Genomic DNA, 20823 nt, shown 5'->3' on the forward strand with positions numbered 1-20823 from the left:
TTTCCTTGCTGTTGCCTCTGGGGAGCTAATATCTGGCTGATTCCCCCAACTTAGAGCATGTTTTAGTGACAACCATACTACACAATTCTCATAACTCAAGACATACATATATGGATAGAGAAATGACTTTCAGCAGATCATAAACTTTCCCCTGATACCTTACAAGGCATGCTTTATACGTAAGATCACAATTATGTGAAAATGAGGAATATGGGGGTTACACCACGCTCCCCCAAGGTATAGAATGTCACAGAAGTGCCAAGAAAAGTAATGGAAAATAAACTGCTTTTACCTGCCTGTCAGAAAAATCATCAAGCCAGGATGGATCGGGCACACCACCTGAGACCAGAAATGGAGGTCAGCGGCCTGCAGTGCACTGTCATCCTAGTCCCGGCAGCCGGGAGGGGGCCAAAAGGCCCACACACCGACCCTGAAGGGAATCTGCCAAAAAGTTAACTCACTCTCTTGCTGCATTCACTTTTCCATTGAGCCCTCTCTGCACCATGAGAGTGCTCTGAGGAAAGGATCCAGAGGCAACTTCAGGCAGTGAACTTCCTGGCAGTGTGGCTTCAGTGCCCTTCTGCTAGGGAACAAAACTGCCCCAGATGGCCCCCAAGCTTTCATGAGATCTCAGGGGATCTGCAGGTTTTGGGAGCTGAACACAGCAGGAGATGGAAGGGATCAACATAGAATAGAGCCTGACAGATCCCTCCATATGCACACACGGCTCCTTTGTCGACTTTAATGTGAGAAGGAGCAATCAGGACCATGAATCTTCTCTCAAAATTAGATGACTTTTAAAATAACATGCTATTCAGATCACTACCCCTGACAAGGTGCAAGAATGCTGCTGTGAATGCCAAAGATCTGCAGCCTTTACTCATTGCCTGAATCTGCTTTGGTCACGTAAAATGAAAGCATAAAAAAATCACTTAGAGGAAGGGTTTCTTGTTTTTTATCTCTCTGTATATTGCAGAGGGATTAAAAGCAAGAATGATTATTCTTTTTCTTTGGAAGCAGAGAACATGCCTGGTAGAACAGTTACAGCATAACCTTCCATCAGGAAAGAGAAAAATAAAAACTGGCCTGTCTGGATGCAGAATGGGACCATATTCTGAGCAAAAGAAATGCCAGCTTTGATTTAAAAAAATTAATTAATTCCAGCCCGTCCCACTTGCAGTGAGAATGCCCACGTCAGGGCTGAAGAATCCGTGCACACAAGTTTTGGAACCAGCCTGTATTTAACCTGGCCCTACGTGTGCCTTAGAAGGTTATAAATCCAGACAGCTGATGGGCTAGTGAGGAAGAAAGATTTATGCCTTTTTGCCACCGTTCCAGCATTTTGTGGTCAAGATTGCAAGTCCTGCTGGAAAGAGTTAGTCATGTGTTTTTTTAAGAGGAGAGTGAGCTTCTTTCCTTGAAGTACAAAGTACCGCACAGACCAACTAGCCCTCTTTATAAAGGAGTGACAGTCCCAGCGTATTGATTATCATTCTTTGGAAAAACATATTTTACCCTTCTGTCTCTCCCAGTGCAATGTATTTCTATGAAGTTTTCTGCCCCAACACCCCTGTTTACAGTTTTGAAATACTTGCAGCTATGTACAATAGCTAATTGATTTCCAGATACTGTGATGAGCGCCAAAGACGTATCTAGACCTATAGGTACCCTCCACCCCCAAACAGCTTGAACGTGTTGATCTTCACAGCACACTAAACAACCCATTTCTTCTCCCTAGCTTTTGGAGAGGGAGGAGTTTGCTGCAAGCTGCTAGTATGAATCTGTGGTAAAGGGAGTGTTTTTCTGGTTTGGGAAAGCTACTGTGTTTGGTTTGGTTGATCTGTATTTTTAGAGTACACCAAAAGGAACCTGCCTAGAGCTTTTCAGATAGTCCTAAACAAAATGCCTCTAGAAATCTAAAGAAGTAAAAATGTATTGGAGGGTGGGGAATCCCAGATTTCAAGTTTACATCTGTGCAAGAAGCAAAGGGACTGTCCATGGAAAATTACCCAAAGGGAGTATGAAAACTGTTACAAATATGGAATCAAGGGTAGAAAGTGGTACATTTACCACCCCTTTCCCAAAATAAAGACACCTCCGGCTATATCCATGCCCTGCAAGGTAAAGCAAAAACACAAAGTTCTCCGCTTGGTTCAATTATTTGTGAAATAAAATGCAGTACTGTGTAATTTAGTATAAAAGCCTCAAGGGCTGAGTAGCACACTGAATTCCTGCCTTACACTTTCACTTCTGATTATCTAGGTTAAAAATCTTGATGTATGTGACCTAAATTGCCTCCCCCTAGTTCCTATGTAACACACCCTCAAATCACTGTCTAGTTGGAAAATCTCCACCTCTCGCACACAAGTAGGAGAGCAGTGAGTGTTGCAACATGTATAAACAAAGCCATACAGAAGCCCTAGTCAAAGATAGCAGAAGCAAACAGCATTAGGTTAGTGCAACCACCTCTTGGCTTTTCTAGCCCTCTGGTCTCTCCATTTGACCAATCAAAATCAACAGGGATTATCTGCCTTCACCTGCACTTGGTTTCTAATTTCCTCTCTTCCCCATTAAGAGTTTTCATCTGTGTTTCATCTAGATAGCTAAAAACAAAATCCTAATCCAAGCTATTAACTCTGTGTCTGCCAGACCTGCGTTCATTCTCCAGGTAAATGGACCAGGCATTCTTACTGGTGCATGATTCTCTCCAATGTGGGATCTACACATGTCTTCCCATTTGTAAAGAGGCAGCAAACACCTGCCAATTCTGATCCTCAATGAGAAAAAGCTCCCTATTTTTATGATTGCGTCAACACCATAAATATCTGTCTGGGCTCAAATATAGCATTTTAAGGAGCCAAGTTCTCTGCTGGTGTAATTGGGTGAAACTCCCTTAAGGTCAATGGAGCTGCACCAATTGACACCAGTACAGAACTTTTACCAAGGTGTCCATATGAGAGGGGAAAGGGGGTATCAGTTACTAACTCCTGGATGTCAAGGGAGCAGGGAGGTTCTAGGGGAGGAGCTAGCAGGCTTTTAATTCCAGCTGCACTATTGATACTGCAAACAAAGCCTAGCCCTGCAAAACTAAATGGATCAGACTCTGATACTGCAAAAGAAAGTTTTCATTTATACTCTCACCCTTTACACATAGAGACAACACTGCTTGGTAGCTGAAAATAGAACAACATACCAATGAGGTTTTCCAGTTGGAGACCATTGCCCTTCCCCTCTCCCGTCTTGCAATTTAGTGCATCAGGCAAACATGTTTTATTCTAATTACTCTGTCAAGGGAAAGGAAAGAACCTGTTGCATGAAGAATTATGACCTTGTGTCATATGATCCTAATTTATAAATAAAACAATAAAATATTGCTGACACTCCACACTCAGCCCAGAACTTGGAACAACAGTAAATCCCTTTTTAAAGGAATCTGTAAATTTACTCCATGAAGGAGATGACAGCACTATATATTATAAAGCATAGCGCAGATAGGCCAGGGTGTCGGCTTTCTCACTCCTGACATGCATCACCCCCTGTTATTCCAGTCCTGGGTTCCCCAACCAGTTCTGCCAATGTAACTCAATGCCAAGTTACAACACCCCTGCTATTTCAGTCCTGACTCTGGAAAACATGTCCAATTGTGCGAACTTGCATGATGGTTTTGCTATGAGGATGCCTGGGGGTTAAACTGAGAAAGCCCTTGGATCTGAATGAGGGTGAAACAAATAGATTGGGAGGCACTCCAGGAAGCGAGGTCGGTCACCTTTCATTATGTCTGAAGATGCTGAATGGGGACAGTATCCGTTAACAGATCATTTTAGTTCCCTTTTACTTGAGTTACTCAAATGTTCTGTCAAATAATGATCCAGATAAATTTCAAATAAAATATCCAGATGTTAGTTATACCTGATGGTAAGAAAAAAACTTCTGTGTTGCGTTGAAATGTTAAACCAGGGGTTGCCAACCTGAGCCTGAGAAGGAGCCAAAATTTACCAATGTACATTGCCAAAGAGCCACAGTTATAAATCAGCAGCCCCCATTAGCTCCCAGCGCCTCCCACCCACTGGCAGCCCTGCCAATCAGTGCCTCCCTCTCCCTCCCTGCACCTCCCAATCAGCTGTTTCGTGGAGTGCAGGAGGCTCTAGGGGGGAGGAGCGAGGGCCCGGCAGGCTCAGAGGAGGGGTGGGAAGGGGTGGAATGGGGGCAGGGCCTGTGGCAGAGCCAGGGGTTGAGCAGTGAGCAGCCCCCGGCACATTGGAAAGTTGGGCCTGTAGCTCCAGCCCCGGAGTCGGTGCCTATACAAGGAGGCGCAGATTAACTTCTGAGGAGCCGCATGTGGCTCTGGAGCCACAGGTTGGCCACCCCTGTGTTAAACTATTACGTACCATACTACTGATTTGTTCATTTTTGTTACATACCCCATTAGAAAGGCGCCTATCACAAAGCAACTCAGCAATACAAAATCAACCAGAAAGGACCAAGCAGCCCAAATACCCAGGCATACCGAAATGGGGATCAACAGACTCCAGATCCCACTCCTCACTCTGCAATTACTCGCTGCTTGACATTGGCAAGTAGGTTAAGCACCCAATGCTTCAGTTTCTCCTTCTGTCACACAGGAAAATGGGACCTGCCCAGCTTTGTGACAGCAGAGCTTGTCCAATGATTTCAAACTCTCCTAATTAATGAATTATTCACCAATTGGTGATGGGACAAATTCTGAATGATGTATCTGAAAAATCAGACCAGATCCTTAGCTGGTGTAAATCAACACAGCTCCATTGACTTCAATAGATCTGTGCCAATGTACATCACCTAAGGATCTGACCCATTGCATTTGACCATGTAGACAGCTAGTGGAACAGTGAAAAAAATGTATATGAAGCTGATTTATTCCACAATTTGTGCCCCCAAATGTCAAATATGCGATGTCAAAATACTATTTGACCAGCTGTAGTACAGGAGTTTGGAGATCCTTGACCGAAAGGTAGCAGATGGTATGGCCTCTCACAGCAGTGAAGTAAATGGAGCTATTTCTGACATGCATCGTGTGAGAGGAGAATCAGATTCTGTACTTGCACAGATTGTTCATTGTGATTATTCTATGAGGGTGAAGGTGATGGGCTGGTTGGTATAACTGGGGCTGGGTTAGAGGTGGCAGGTGGGATGAGTTTCCATCCGTGTGTTGTGAAGAATTAACTGAACTATCAGAGCTCTAGCCACAACCTAAACTGCTCTTTCTTCCCCCAGTCCACCTAACTATAACATTGGGGAAGGCCTACACTAGAAGCACTACATCTACTAGTGTTTCGGGCACCATGGAAGCACGATCATTCTCAGGGTGTTAATGGGACAGTCATGAGTGCACATATTGCTGGAGGGGATACTAAGAAATGGGAAACAGGAAAGGGAATAGAGGGAAAATACTGGATTCTGATATTTGGATTTTAAACCACAGATGGGTGGATGGGAATATGGTGATGCCTAGGCAGTGTGTAAAAGTCAGATGGGTGAGGGAGAACTAACTGACTCTGTTCCTTAGCCCACTCTCCGCAGCACGTGTCAGAGAGGACGTTGGGCTGGCCCAGGCTCTCGATACTGGTATTTTTTTCTGTGACTGGTCTGTAATGTGGAATGACAAACATACAGTAAGGAAACCAATTTTCTTTTCTGTGTTAAGGAATTCAGGGTCCCTCAGCTTTCTCTGCCCATCCCTCAGGTCTCTGCTTCCCTCTGCACCACAGGCTCCTCAGAGCCAGCAGGGAAGCTCGACTTCCTAAGAAGGTAGGAATGTCCTCCTCAGACATTTAACGATGCTGCTAATGCCCATGGACATTTTATGTAATTAATGCATTTGTTTCTCATGAGAGAATGTGTTTAGTGAGTGAAGTACAAGGTGAATTACCTTCAGCTGCCCTTTTGAAGAAGACTTTGCAGCTGCCGCAGGTGAGAGCTCCGTAGTGGCACCCAGAAGCTTCATCGCCGCAAATCAGGCAAGTCTTCTGCGGTGGAAAGTAATAGTCAATGGGCAAAACGTGGTCCCTGCCAGCCTCCAGCCTTCAGGGATAAAAGAGAAAGGGAGTAATATAAAGAGAGTCAACAAACACGGTCTAGGTGAGCTGTGGGTGAGCTCAGCGTGCACTGCTTGGGAGACTGTTCACTTCAAAACACTAGACTCAAGAAACAGGAGGGGTCACACCTATGAAGACGGGAAGCAATAGAGCTGACGCTTCACTCTGACAACACACTAGTTTCACGCTAGTGTCACCCTGCTGACTTTGGTGGGGGGGATTACTCTTATAGTATGAGTGATAGCAGCATCAGGCCCAGGGCTCATAACTCAGTCCTGTCTTGCTGAGGGCTTCCGGGGGTTAGATCTGTAAGGCGCCTCTTTGGAACAGGCCATTGTACTGCCAATTTAGCTGGCAGGACTCAAGCCCAAATGCGGTATAGCACTGCAAACACCCTGCGTTTTCAGGCGGCTATTTGGGCCAAATCCATCAAAGTCAGTGCTGTTTCGCTGAGGATTAATTTGGCCCTTTGATTTTTAATCTGAACAGTTTAATTTTTGCAATACCATCAAGCCTCTTGCAGGCTGCTCCTCTCCTCTCTCTTTTTCCCTGCTAGGTTTGCAACACATCTCTCTCTGAAGGCCCAGTGGCGGCTACATAGACCTTCTTTCAGTTAAGGATGGGCAGACAGGACTCCTTCTATCACTGATCCAGTGCAGATGGAGAAGTCCCTGTTGAAAACAGGAGGCACTTGCTCCCTTCACACCAGGTTTGAGAGCGCTGTCTCTGCAGTGCTCCCTGTATCTACTGGCCTACAGAGCCAAAGTCCAGATCCAAACATTAACCCTGTGATCTCCCATGCAGTAACAATCAGGACTAATAGCTAGAACCGAGCCAGGGACCATCTTCGTTTTCTGTCTTTGCACAGTGCCTAAGGCAAGGGGGGTCCTATTCTATGAATGGGGCTCCTACGCACCAGGCAATGCAAATCATAAATCATAATAATATTTTATGAAATAGTGAAGTTTCCATTGATACTCGAAGAGCTGCAAACATCCATGCCACTGAATCAATACCTTAAATGGAACGATTTGGCTCCATAACTCTCTTCAGTCATGTCTCAAAAACATAGCCCAAGAGGGGAGTGGATGGGCTATAGAGTATTTCATTACAAGGTCACTGGTATCAGCAGTGATCAAAGTTCATTGTGGAGTCAATCTAATTCCTAGCAGGCATAACAAAACATACCCCAAAACCTCAGCTACAATCACCACCATTGGCTATTCAGCTGACAGGCCAAAGACTGAACTCCTTTCTTAGACCTAGAGATGGCTCCACCAGTCAGGGCTAAGATCCCTGTCACAGAGAGAGAGTGAATGATGCTGCTGCTGCACCCCATGTGTGTGGTACTCCCTTGGTAGAGAGAGGACTTCAGTCACCAGAGCTGTCAGCACTCAAATCCCTCTCAAACAAGCCCCCGCAGCCCTCACTGCATAAAGAAAACAGCAGGGCACGAAGCCCTGCCACAGCACTTCCCTTTGGTGAGCCAGCCACCATTACAACTGCCAGTGAAACTGCAGGACTCGATTATGAGCAGATGTGCTGTGCTGACTGGTAAAACACTCGGGCTGACAGAAGGACTTCTTTTAAACAAGTCTATCAACTAATGCAAAACTGTCCAACAGGCTGTGGGGATGGGCCCCTCTCCCCACCCCCACCGAATTAGATATTTCACCTGAACCTTTCCTCCTCCAAAGGAGCACTCTCTCATATCCCCAGTGCAGCCCTGAGGACAATATCTTTTCTCCCCCCCCACCCCCACCCCAAAATCTCTATCCCATTTGGAATGCATGACCATCTTCAAGATGTTGTAACTGGCTGGAAAGTTCTTTGCAGTCTAGCCCACCAGTGATACTTATTAAACATCCAAGGGGATTGCACATTCCCGCCCCAGGCTCACTCAGCATTGTTACTATCTGTCAGCCCAGCGAGCAGGAGACAGGGCTGGTGAATCAAACCTGGGATTGTAACACACTAATACAGAGCAGGGACTGGGACAGAGCATGGGCGTGCACTAGGATGATGCAGTACCCCCCTTGTTTATTTGCTCCAACTGCCAGTTCTGTCGAAATCATTTTGGACTGTCATTTCTTTAGGGCAGGAGTCATGTCTTTGCTCAATTTGGGCCAGATTCTGCTGGCCCCCACTGAGTGCAATGCATAAGAGCCTTCCCCTATTCACTGTACAGCCCACATAAGTGCCAAGCCGAAACCAAGAACTAAGGTGGCATGGAGGAGTGGGCAGGAGGTGAAGTAATAGCTCAATCTCCTCCCAATGCACTGGCCAGCAGAGCCAGCTGGCTGGGTGGAGTGAGGGGAGCAGTCTGCACCCCGCATAAAGATGTGGTAGCAGATGAGCTGCCTCTGTGTGCCAGAGGGAGCTCTGGAAAGCATATTATCTCCCACAAGGCAGAATGGCTTCTGCTTCCTCAGGGTAGCTCTGCACCCCACCCCACCATGGGCTATACCCAAATGGCACAATGTACAAATATCAAATTTCATTCAGAACAATAACAATACACTGTGAAGTGCATGTTTTTCTTCTTATCTAACCACTTAACTGTCATCTTACACCTATTAATCTACAATTCAGAGCCTTTTCTCTCACATAAAAATTTACGCTTTTAACCTGTCCTCTGATATACACTGTGTGCAGCTGTGTAACTCACTAAATCACATATGTTCAGCAGCTGATTTTCAAGAAGACATGGCATGAAGACAGTGTATCAGAGTTACCAGATAATGCATGTACTGGCAGTGACATTGGGAAGTTCTATCATATTTTATTGTTAGTTTTTATTTACGATTTGTTTGCAGTAACACCTACAGAGTGCTAGGCAAATAATGCTTAATATCACGTAATATGGAAAGGGACACTAACATCTGGTTGGCTCAAATTTTAATCTGCCTTTTCTTCTATCTGTTTGCAAAATCCATATAACCTCTAGATCTAGTTTAACCCTGCACATACTTTAATAAATGTGCTACTGAAAATCAAACTAGGAGTGAGCAACCCTTCGATAACAAATCCTGCAATCCTTACTCGGTTGAATAATCGTTACACACAGGAAGAAATGTTGCAGGATTGCACTCTTAATGTGAACAAATGATGGAGAAAACCAAACAAAATTACCAAGGAAACAGACGACAGTTTCAAGCTTCCAGGGAGCTGATTACAAACAGTGAGGAAAACGTTCTGAAAACTCCCTCGAGTTTCCTATTTTCACTGTCCAGTGCTCCTGTCACTTACACAGACCTCAGAGCATAGTGACGCTTCCTGGTGGTTCCCCCTAGTCCCACCCACAACTGTAATCTATCGTGGATTCAGTCTATATTTATCTGCCATTGGACTGGTTCCCATTAGCCTTTGCCCAGTGTGCCTGTGTGCTCTGCAGTATCATAGGCATTTCTGCACTTTGGCATATGATTCAAAAGGAAGCCTGTGCACTCAGGAAGAGCTGCCTGTGAAAATAAGGCTTAATTAAACAAATGCACATGCATTATTTGCAGGTCCCAGTTTCCAACTTTTCCCACTTGAGTTCCAGCTCTTTATTATTTCATAATGGATTTATATTTTTGCTACTCCAAACTGATAGCATTGTCCCATGAAACAGGAGTGCTGTTTGTTGTACCTTTCTTTATGTGAGTTTCACAATTAATTAGGCAACGCAGGTTATTAAAAGCTTCTTTAAAATGTAGGGCTAGGTCCTGCATCCCTAGTCCCATGAGTAACCCCAGTGAGACTTCTCACATGAGCAAGTGCTGCAGGGTCAAACTCTTAGGCCTTGTCTCCATAGGAAAGTTTTACCAGATGTACCAATGTAGTTGTACCCCTAGACTTCCCTTATTCTGGACACACTTACTCTGGTATGAGTGGTTTTTTTTAGTTTAGCTTAAACCCCTCCCTTCTCAAGAGATGTAAGTTAAACTGAAAAAAAGGCCACTCTTATACCAGAAGAAGAGTGTCCACTTCGGGGAGAGGTTGGTGGGTCAGTATAACTATATTGGTTCAAATTCACAATTAGATTATACCGACAAAACTTTCCCATGTAGAAAAGGCCTTGTATTCTGTGAACATAGGGTCAAAAATTTAAAAAGGATGTTTACTATCAGCCACAAAACAGACTTTCCTTAAAGGACAGTATCACTGCAGTCTGCCTTTCAACTAGTTTAGGGCCAGATTTTCAGAAGCATGCAAACACTTTTTAAAGTTTCACCCCTAAAGATAGAAGATAAAATCCTGGACTTATTGAAGTGAATGGGAGTTTGCTGTTCACTTCAATGGGGGCAGGATTTCGCCTAATAGCTCAAGGGTCTAATTCTGCATTCACTTGAACTGTAAATCAGGGACAACTCCAATGAAGTCAATGGAGTTAGAGGGCATAAGTGAGATGAGAATCAGGCTTGACTTTGTCTCTACATTTACTTACCTGATCTAGCTATCAGCTACATCATTCAGTAATGTTCTCACCTTTATGCCCCACACCCCATAGCTATACAGAGGCCTCCCGAGCTGCAGCTGAAGATCAAGACCAACAATTTAATTCTACAGTCCAAAGGTTAACTGAATTTTGGGAGCAATTTTCTCTTCTTTTTAATTAGATGTGGTGATCAAAATAAATGCCAAGTTACACTGGAAGTTTCCTTTAGAGAAAAGTTTGAGTCTAAACTGGCTGTCCATGTCCTTTTTATTAAAGAATAAAGAGCCACACTTCTGGGGAATATTCCATTGTGCAGTCACAGAACACTGATGATCTCAATTTACAAGGCTGTAAATTTATGTTCTCTTTTATTTGACAGGTAGATTAAATGGAATGAGATATATGCTTACTGCAATATAACTGCTATATATTATGCATGTGCTAATGCCATAAACATTTTGTTACATTGTCCTCTCGCCCTTTCCCAACTTGTCTATTTTTTCCACCCTTTGCATCCCAGCTGTTATAGGGATGGTGAACCCCCCTGGTGCAGGGATTGTCTTCTTTGGAGCATGTCTGTACAGCACCTAGCACACGGGCACTTGTCCTCAACTGAGGTTCCTAGACACTACTGTAACACAGGTGGCACAAAAATAACAGTTTTGTAGCAAATGTCCTCACACTGCAGGACTTGTTGCTGTCCTAGACATACCACCCACCTCTCCTTTAATGGTCTGCCATGTTTTTCTTTCCATTGGATAGAGTCTGAAATCTGAAAATTACTTAATTTATCCTTTTCCACATGGCAAATCTTAAGTTCTTCCTCTCCTTATCCTATCTATTTATTATGGAAAAGAAGTAAATATGCCTCCCTGTTGTTTACCTCTCCATTTCTGCAGCAGCTGTTTTGGTGATATCAGCATGAATGTGCAATCCTGGAATGAGCAATTTTTGTAGCTTAGTTGCTTAAAGCTTCAAGGCAAGATAATAATTAAAGCTGGTCAGGCATACACTGACATAGCAGATTTTAAAATAATTCTCGGCAACAGATTCGTGTGTCCATGTTTGTGCACGTGAAGATGGGTCTCTCTATCGATAGAAGAGCCTCCATCCAGTCTCTAATTTTGCACACCCAGTTTTGTACAAATACTAGCATTTAGATGCTTAACCACTTGATTTGTGGGCACAGATAGTTAGATTTCCAACAGTAGATACAAAAGTAGAGATCTTGGGTAGTAAGGCTCACTGGACCAAATTCATCCCTGGAGTAACACCACTAATTTCAATGAATTTATATCATGGAAGAATTTGGCCCCCATGGCTTCTCCATTTGTTTAGTTTAACATCAATACAGTCTTATTGCGATCAGATCTGCAAAGCCAACAGAGCTTCAAAAGATTATGTCCTGCATCCTCAACCAAACTGCTAACCAAGTTCCTGTCCCAGGATCTTTATTGCTGGAAGCCATTGTCAATGATGTATGAAGCAGAATGAATGCTACTTAATTTGATCTTAGAGGGAGAGCAGTTGTTTTTATTTTTACTTGTAAGATGAAGATATTATAAAATGTACATGAATGAGTTAGTGAGACAGAACTAGGAATAACAACATGCTGCTTTTGAAGAGTTACTTTATACAGCAGTGCTATAGAAAGTGGATCTAACTGTGAGCCTAACATCAATGAGTGCCCAGTTCAGAAATGAGGCTGGCAAACTATCAGGACATATTTAAATCTATAACTTCATGGCAAAGGTGGAAATTAGTGTTGTGCCTGCCAGCTGGGGCCAGACCCTAGAATAGGCTTAACCCACTTGCCAAGACCACATCTAGTGTCTAGGCAAGGTGCATGTGCCTTTATTGCACACGAGCAAATGGAACATTCAGATTACTGCAACCAATGCTTTGAACAGGTTCTTGTGGTATGTAAGTAGCAACTATTCTAGTTGTGCCAAAAGGCAGCCTCACTTTCTTGGCACCTTGGGATGGAATGCGGTGTGGTGAGCCTAGATCTGCTAGAAGTTGTTCTAAGTGGACCCTACCACTAGTAAGATCATGAATAACCAAAAGAAGTTGTAGTTCCTAAATCTCTGAACAGAAGGAATTGGCAAGAAGCAAGCACATGCTGTGTTACTTAAGACTTTTCCTCTATATAAATAGGTATTTCCAGTTCTTTTTAAAGTCCTCTGGTCTCACCCACTGCACACTGCTGTCCAAGAGCTTCTAGCTGTGGACTCTAAAGCACACAACTGGAGTTTGAAAAAATGCGTGGCAAATGTCACAGTAACTTGCTAATTCAAAGAATGAAGATAGTGCCGTGCAAGCAGACACAACTTGTGTAGTAATGACGTGGGACAGAGATTCCAGACTCAGTTCATGACTAGAAGGCCAAGGTCAGAACTGCTCACAAGGGAGCAAAACAGCTTTCAGAGGGGAGATAAAAAAACAGCCTCTCTTGCTTCTTGGCACAGGAAGAGGACTTTTAGTATCATGTTGGCAGGGCACTGTAGGAAGAATAATACATCAAGCCGTAGCCCGTTCAGCATACAGATAACTTCCTCGATTGAGAGCTATTTATCCTTCATAGTAAGCATCTGTTTATCAACAGTTAATTTCTCCAAATAGCCTGACTTTAATAGCACACCCAAAAAGGCGGGCGCAGCCATAGACGAGAACATTCAACCACTCTCCCACTGCTCACACTAAATTTTCCACCTGAGTAATAAAACTTATATCCTTTTCAAGAGGAACCAAGGCACTAAGCTCTACAATTCATCTTATGCAACTTCAAAACTCCTCATATGCTGTCTCTCCTGCAATGCTCAGGATCTTGTGATCATTAAGAGGGAGCAGGAAATAGCAGGTTTGCTTCCCTTCCATATCTATGCGACTCCTGCAGGCCATTCCTTATTAGAAAGTGTCTCATGATTGTTTTATTGCTAGCAGTTCGATCACTAAGCATCCCATCATAGTAATCAGACACTACACACATCAGTAACATGCTCTATGCCCTCTATGATTCAGTGATGATCAACTGAACAAACCTTCCAGAACCCCACATTTGGCAAAGTGGCTTAATCCTCCACTACAGCCGCCACCAGCAATAACAGTCCAGAGACCTTAAATGAGAAGTAATGAACTTGTGCTGATTTTCCCATTATTTCATCAGCCAAGCATTCTAACTGCAGTGTAATATTACTTAAAAGTGCCTGTTGAAAGATGAAACCATTCTGGATGATGGCGATCATGTCATTGGAAAAGCACACTGAGCCAGAGTCTTGCCTGTGCCAAGTCTATCGTGGGCACAGCTGAGCTGGTTATGACTGCACGTTTCAGGGGTGCTCTCCACCAGCTGTTTATGACCCCCCTTGGGCCTTTTACCAGCTGGGGATCATCAGAGTGCAGTAGCACATTAGTCACAGACCTTCTTGCCCCAACATGCCTAGAGAGATTTGGCTGCTTTTCAGCCCAGTTCCACTGCCGCTTCTGAAAATCTGGCTGATTGTTTTGGATTAGCAACCAAGCCATGAACTGAAAATGCACTTATTCTCCAAGTGAGAAGAGACAGCACTCCTGCCCCAGCTTAAGTACTGCTGTGTGTGAGTTACCATGATGTGGTCACTGGTAGTAAACATTGGCTCTAAAATGGTACCCGACGTACATTACACTTTAAATAAATAGTACTTGAATAAGCAATGTCATGTCAGTGAAAGTGCAAGGCTTGTGCATGGATAAGGCAAGGCATGCAAGGATTTATGATTCAAGTCAAAATGCAAGGAACATGCCTAGCTTGAATACTCTTGCGTATTCCATGTACTTCAAGCATGAATGATCCATGCACTTTTGTATATTGATATTTGATTGACATTAATTGAGTCCTTAATTTGTTGTCATTGTCTGAGCTGCATTGATTTAAATTGCAAGTTTTGCCTAGGATCTTCAAAGCATCCCATTCTTTAAACTGCTTTGAGTAGTTTAATCTGTAAACACACAGTCTTGAACACTGACTTTTGTTTCCCTTTTCTAAATAGCCTTGAGTTTGTTTCCAGACTGACCATCTCTTGTTTTTATGTGTGGCTACTGAGGGCGGAGGTGGAAGATAGCATCCCTGTGAGAGCAATAAGTATGGCGAACAATAGGTGCATGTCTGTGGTAAACACAAAACAGAACTTGGTCTTCATTTTGATATTAATAAACATTAGTATGATACTAAGGAAGTTCCAAACTGCTCTGGCAAGAAGACAGAGGGCAAACAGATCCAGCACAACTTCCTAATGAAGTCAGTGGTCCTCAAACTAGGGCCGCCGCTTGTTCAGGAAAAGCCCCTGGCGGGCCGGGCCGGTTTGTTTTCCTGTCGCATCCTCAGGTTCGGCCGATCGCGGCTTCCACCGGCCGCAGTTCGGCGCTTCAGGCCAATGGGGGCTGTGGGAAGCAGCGCGGGATGAGGGACGTGCTGGCTGCCCTTCCTGCAGCCCCCATTGACCTGGAGTGGTGAACCGCAGCCAGTGGGAGCCACAATCGGCCGACTCTGAGGATGCGGCAGGTAAACAAATGGGCCCGGCCTGCCAGGGGCTTTCCCTGAACAAGCGGCGGCCCTCGTTTGAGAACCACTGTTCTAAGTAACAGTGGAAGCATCAGGCTTTGCAGCTGATATGGCAGTCATTTCTACACATGGCACACATTCCTATCACTGGATTCAGAGCCCCTTTCCTTATCTGGTTTGGTCTTGAATCTTTCTAATGCACTCTGTAGGAAGTACTGGCATACATCCATTATCAAACACTCTAATTCAAGTATTGCTTTTACCCTTAATACTCCACTAACAAACATTTGGCCATTTATTATCCAGCCTGTACAGGATCTCAGCCACTTCTAAGAACCTATCTACACTACAAGACCTGTGCTAGTGCATGGCTCTCTGCCACGAGTAAGGGCATCTGATGTTATAACACATTCTGTTTTCATCGCTGTGTGTGGATGGGAAATCAAGGTTCTGCAGTCATGCTTGGAAAGAACAATTTAGCTTAGAACGCCACTTAAACATCTGTGTGATGGGGTGTCCACCCCACACAGGATTGGAAAGGGTTAAGATGGTCAGGCTGGCCAATTAATTCCCCAGGCTGCACCTGGAGGAGGAGCCAGGGAGCAGAGAACTAACTGATCGTAAGTAGGCTCAGCTGTGCAAGAACAGGTGGGGCCTGTAAAGCCAGGAAGGTGGCTACAGACAGGAGGATGCAAGAAGGCAGGGAAGTAAGCTGCAGCTACTCCCTGAGTGGACGGAGCTGGGAGGCTGGCATACCCAGAGAGAGGGGAAGCCAGATATGTAGGAAGAAGCCCAGGGAAACAGCAACAAGGGGTAGGACCGTGCAGAGACTTTGGCTGCTTGTTATAGGGTCCCAGGGCTGGAACCCGTTGTAGAGGGTGGGCCTGGGTTCCCCTACCAGCCACTGGAAAGTAGCAAGGGTGTTGGAGATGCCAGCCAGCCAGCAGGTCTGGAAGGAACTGAATTCCCTGGAAGGGGAGGACTTTAGCGACCTGGCTGGAGGGCCTAGCCACGGAAGAGGAGACTCCAGCCCCTGGAACAAGAGGGGCTGCAGGGTGAGATGACATGGGGAAGACACCACCAGAGGGGAAGTGCAATGTCTCACAGAGCTAATTCCCAGGACAGCCAGCAGGAGGTGCTGCTAGCAGTGAGTGAACCATGTGACAGTCTGTGCCACTCCCCTTTTTGGACTGTATTTGCACATGTATATAGAGACATTCTCAAAATGCTTCCTAGACCAGGGAGCCCCTTCCTGAAATATACCTTGGGAAAATAGACATAATATGTATCAGTAAGCAAACTAATGGGGAACTCGGCGACCTTATTTCAGCTGTAATCAGTAGCCCTCACACTTCCAGCCAACTTTTACAAGGACTGTGGAGAGGGGAAACAAGGTTAAATGAGTGAAACAATAACAGAGGCCTATAGTTTTTACACTGGAATGGTTGGCTTGGCACGTACATACCGCAGTCTTTGCCACATTTGTACGGCCTCTGCGGTGAGTAATGGCTTGCATAGTGCCTGGGGCTTGGGAACAGAAATTGTTGCAAAAACACCACCCCGTGAGCCAATGAGAGCAGCATCAATAGCTCAGCCAGAGAGGGAAAAGATGAAACACCTGAGTTCGGCTGATATAGAATCCATCCATTAAGAAAGTCAAGCACAAACACATCACCATGTTACTTAAGACTGGAGCTCACCTGATTGCAAAGCATGAGAAAACAAAGCAAATAACAACCCACGCTGACAAGCATAAGGCCATCACACCTGCACACTGTGACATCCTGGTGACTTGAAAGTCACCTGGAATCTCCAAGGTCAAGACCTTGGTGGTGTCCTTGGTGCACCACAGAAGTGCAACAAGAGCTCTAGCTAGTTCCCAAGGAAACAATCTGTCCTGTGTAACATTTTCCAATTTCATTTAACCTGCACCATGATCTTCAATTCTATACTCCATTCCCCATGGCAATGAAAGGAAAATGTGACTAAAGGAGATCGGAAGTAATGAGATAGTCTTGATCCCTGTGTTCCATGGCCCCAGGAGACACTGCTAAAATGACTGAGGTGGCACAAAAAACATTAACTGGATGTTATTTTATTTCACATGCTGCAACAAGTTTGTATTATTGCTTAACAGGATGCTATTCTTATGGTCAGGGAGATAGATAGTCTCCCCTATTAAATCATTAGGCCTTTATTGAATGCTTTTGAGCAGAAGATATAGGCACTTTGTACAGGTTTTACAAAGGCTAGGTATAAATAGGGGGCTTGATGTGAAACTCTCCTATGGCAAAGGTTACATGGGCTAGTTAATTCAAAAGCAGTTCCGAAAACTGCATTCAAAGAGACAAATTCTGACTTTTGTTCCATCTCCACAGACCACTGGGGCCAATGGCATTGCAAGGGCATGACTCGGAGCAAACTTTCATCCTATGCCCCAAACATCCTGCAGGATTGCTCTTTTTTCTTTTAAGCAAGTGCATGAGCATGATTCGCTCTCTTGAAGGATATGCATGATATGCATGGAGCTGAATAGGTGTTACCTGCTTCTTGGTGATAGGGGCCCAGATTTCTACTATTCTTAAACTTAAATCTCCCTAAAAACACACACACACTACATTTCGTTACTTTCAATACTGTGACCAGCCAGCCTCCCTGATCACACATTGCACAGAAGAAAATTCCACACTGGAAAATGTGCATGAGAGAACTGGGGTTAAGAGAGGGAGAAAGGAGTGCAGAAAATGTGAAGGAAATGCAGTGCTGGAACTGGAATTCTGATCTGTACTCCCGAATGATAAGCATGTTACATTTATATAATGAGTGCCTTCCAACTAAATGTGTTATAATACATTTTGCAAACTTTCACTGGCTGGCTGTGCCAATAATTACCTTAATTCTGCTGTGGGGAAGATCTCTGTGACTCAGGCTGATGTGTGTGTGGAAATTACCTTGTGACCAAAGCTTATCTCTGCATACATATTCCACCTGCATGTAAATGTGATTTCTGTTGCTGCTGTACACAGATTGTAATACCAATGCCATCCTGGGGCATGGCTTCACCCATAAATTAGTCAAAATGGCCTCTGTTCCTAATAGTGAGAACCAGTCATATCAGCTCAGGAAAGTTGTGTTCTGGAACAGCTCCGAATAAACCCAGTGACTCATGTTATGTAGCCTAAATTTCCAGGTCTGTAGATGTAGAACAAACAGGAGTGGGTTCCATCCATTGCAGTTCATCAATCCGCTGTAGATGAGTTAGTGCTGGCCCTCTCCCGAATTCCCAGGAAGAATCAAAGAACCATCTTTGCTTTGACATAGATCATACATAAGCAGGGCAACTGCTACACATGTAGAGTGCTTGGTGTGCTTCATGTTGTAGTTGGGACTCTAGGTGATGGGCAAACTTGCACCAGACATGTTCTCCAAGTTAATGAAGATATACTTGGCGGAGGAACCCCAGTGGAGCCAAAGAGGAAAAAAAACCACTGCCAGTAAGGTGAAGGTAAGATTCCAGTTTATGGTGCAGGTATCTGCCAAACCCTGTCCAAGTCATAAGCAGAATCCTGACTGTAGTGTCCTGAGTGATCATCTCTACTCTTTGCTGTTTAATCCAACAGTATCTCATAGTAGAAACTCCACTGATCCAAAGCAATAATTATTATTATGGACAATAACTTCATTCATCTGTCTGCTTTAGGTATCTGTAAGATGCTTATCACCATGTGACCTTTTCCATGAAGCAGAAGTACAAAGTAGCATTTAGCATTATAAATGCCATAGGTCAGATCCTCAGCTGGTGTAACCTGGTCTAATCTTATTGACCTGAATAGAGCAAGGCAAATTTGCATCAGCTGAAGAGTGATACTATAAGTATGTCACTTGGTCAACCAGTGAAGTGCAGCCACCTCTTGGGTGAAACGCAGCAGCTGTTTAAGAGAGTAACAGCAATATTACCCAATAGTTCAGAACAAGAAGTGAAGAAAAATGGTGTAAATAGCATACCCAATTTGGAACTGAAGGGGTGAATATGCTAACTCTATTCTTGTAAGGAGCATGCCCCTTACTAAATCACTGACTCTATTTCTTGCAACATGATATTAATGTGAAAATGATGGAGTCTAGTCAGTTCAATTTGGGCTGCTAATACAATACATTAAAGATATCAATCTTGAATGACAATTGGTAGAAAACAGGTGCTCTGAGTTCCATCTTCTGATTAATTGCTGCCAGGTTTGCCAAGGGGAAAAGGGCCCCTCCTAAAATTCTTATTGCTATTCACAACCTACATGTAGCGAAAGCAAGGCATATTGTTTTGGAAGAAGCAACAGCCAAATTAGTCATAAATTGTCCCTGTAAAGGCTGATCTTGTTCTTTTGAGGGTTTAACCCTCTGTATTTCTCTCCTGAGATCTTCTTTTGATGGATAAATTAAATAGGTTGCAGCACTATGCAGAACGTACTATTTAATGTTACAAAGCTTTCTCTCTCTCATATGGTCTGAAAAACTAGCACAGGAAAAACCTGCTAGGATTCTGTAGAAAGAAAGAGACAGAACCTGAAATGACCAGTCATTGCTATCTTCGGCAAAATTATTCCAGTATTTCAGTTTTCAAGCAAGAGGGATAGGCGCTCACAGTCCACTTGGAAGCATGCAGACTGACAGATCAACAACCAAGTGTAATGTCAAATACCTTTTAACGCTAAGGCATCCCCCCAACCTATCCCTCCAAACCAAATCAATTCCAGCCAAAAGGATTCAGCTATTGGTCCAAACTTTTCAAAAAACAGTTCCTTAAAAAGACAGTCAACTTGAAAAGTTATGTTTCTGTATGAAAAGGTTGCACGACTATAATTACAATTAACACCCAAATGACTAAGAGCTAAACAAGTCACCCAAGGAATTAATAGTTACAAAGTCAGCAAAATCAAATCAAATAAATCTCCCTTTGCAATGTGTTACCTTTGTGCATTGGACGCACTCTGTGTGCTGTCAACTTTGCTCTTTGTTCTGTGCAGTCATTTAGGTAGTTTCCTTGTTGCTGAAAAAATCCGTATCAGAGAGCAATTTTTAAAATCCTTATAAAAACATTAGAACTGTCTTTAAAAAAATTTCAGGATATATGATTTAAAATGTGCTCACTCAGAAATGGGATGATTTAAAAATTAGTCAATTTCTAATGTTTTAGATTAGCTGTGTCTCTTTAAAACCTTGTGTACTCCAAAAATTGGTACAAATCAGCAATAAGTCATAAGTAGGACCCTACCAAATTCACGGTCCATTTTGGTCAATGTCATAGTCATAGGATTTTAAAAATCATAAATGTCATGATTTCAGTAATTTAAATCTGAATTTTCATGGTGTTGTAATTGTAGGAGTCCTACCCCAACAAAGTCGCATGGTTGCGGTGCTGTTACCCTTACTTCTGTGCTGCTGGGGTGGCGGTGCTACCTTCAGAGCTGGGTGGCCAGAGAGCGGCGGCTGCTGGCCAGGAGCCCAGCTCTGAAGGCAAAACTGCTGCCAGCAGCAGCACAGAAGTGAGGATGGCATGGGATGGTATTGCCACCCTTACTTCTGCTCTGCTGATGGTGGGGTGCTGCCTTCAGAGCTGAGTGCCCAGTCAAGAGCCGCTGACTTCCAGCCACCCAGCTCTGAAGGCAACACAGAAGTAAGGGTGGCAATACTGCCCTTAAAATAACCTTGTGATTCCCCCCCTGCAAACCTCTTTTGGGTCAGGACCCCCAGTTTGAGAAATGCTGGCCTGCTCCGTGAAATCTGTACAGTATAGG

General features: G+C 44.0%; 1 protein-coding gene across 1 annotated transcript in view; it reads right to left on the reverse strand.

The window, feature by feature from the left end:
• Positions 1-20823, reverse strand: part of AR (androgen receptor) — a 97626-nt gene that overhangs the window by 40515 nt on the left and 36288 nt on the right. Inside the window, exon 2 of the mRNA XM_039488793.1 lies at positions 5909-6060. Within this exon, the coding sequence (XP_039344727.1) occupies positions 5909-6060 (152 nt within the window). The remainder of the gene's footprint in view (positions 1-5908; positions 6061-20823) is intronic.

Source organism: Mauremys reevesii, linkage group 9 (genome assembly GCF_016161935.1).
Source record: "Mauremys reevesii isolate NIE-2019 linkage group 9, ASM1616193v1, whole genome shotgun sequence".
Taxonomy (NCBI): Eukaryota; Metazoa; Chordata; order Testudines; family Geoemydidae; genus Mauremys; species Mauremys reevesii.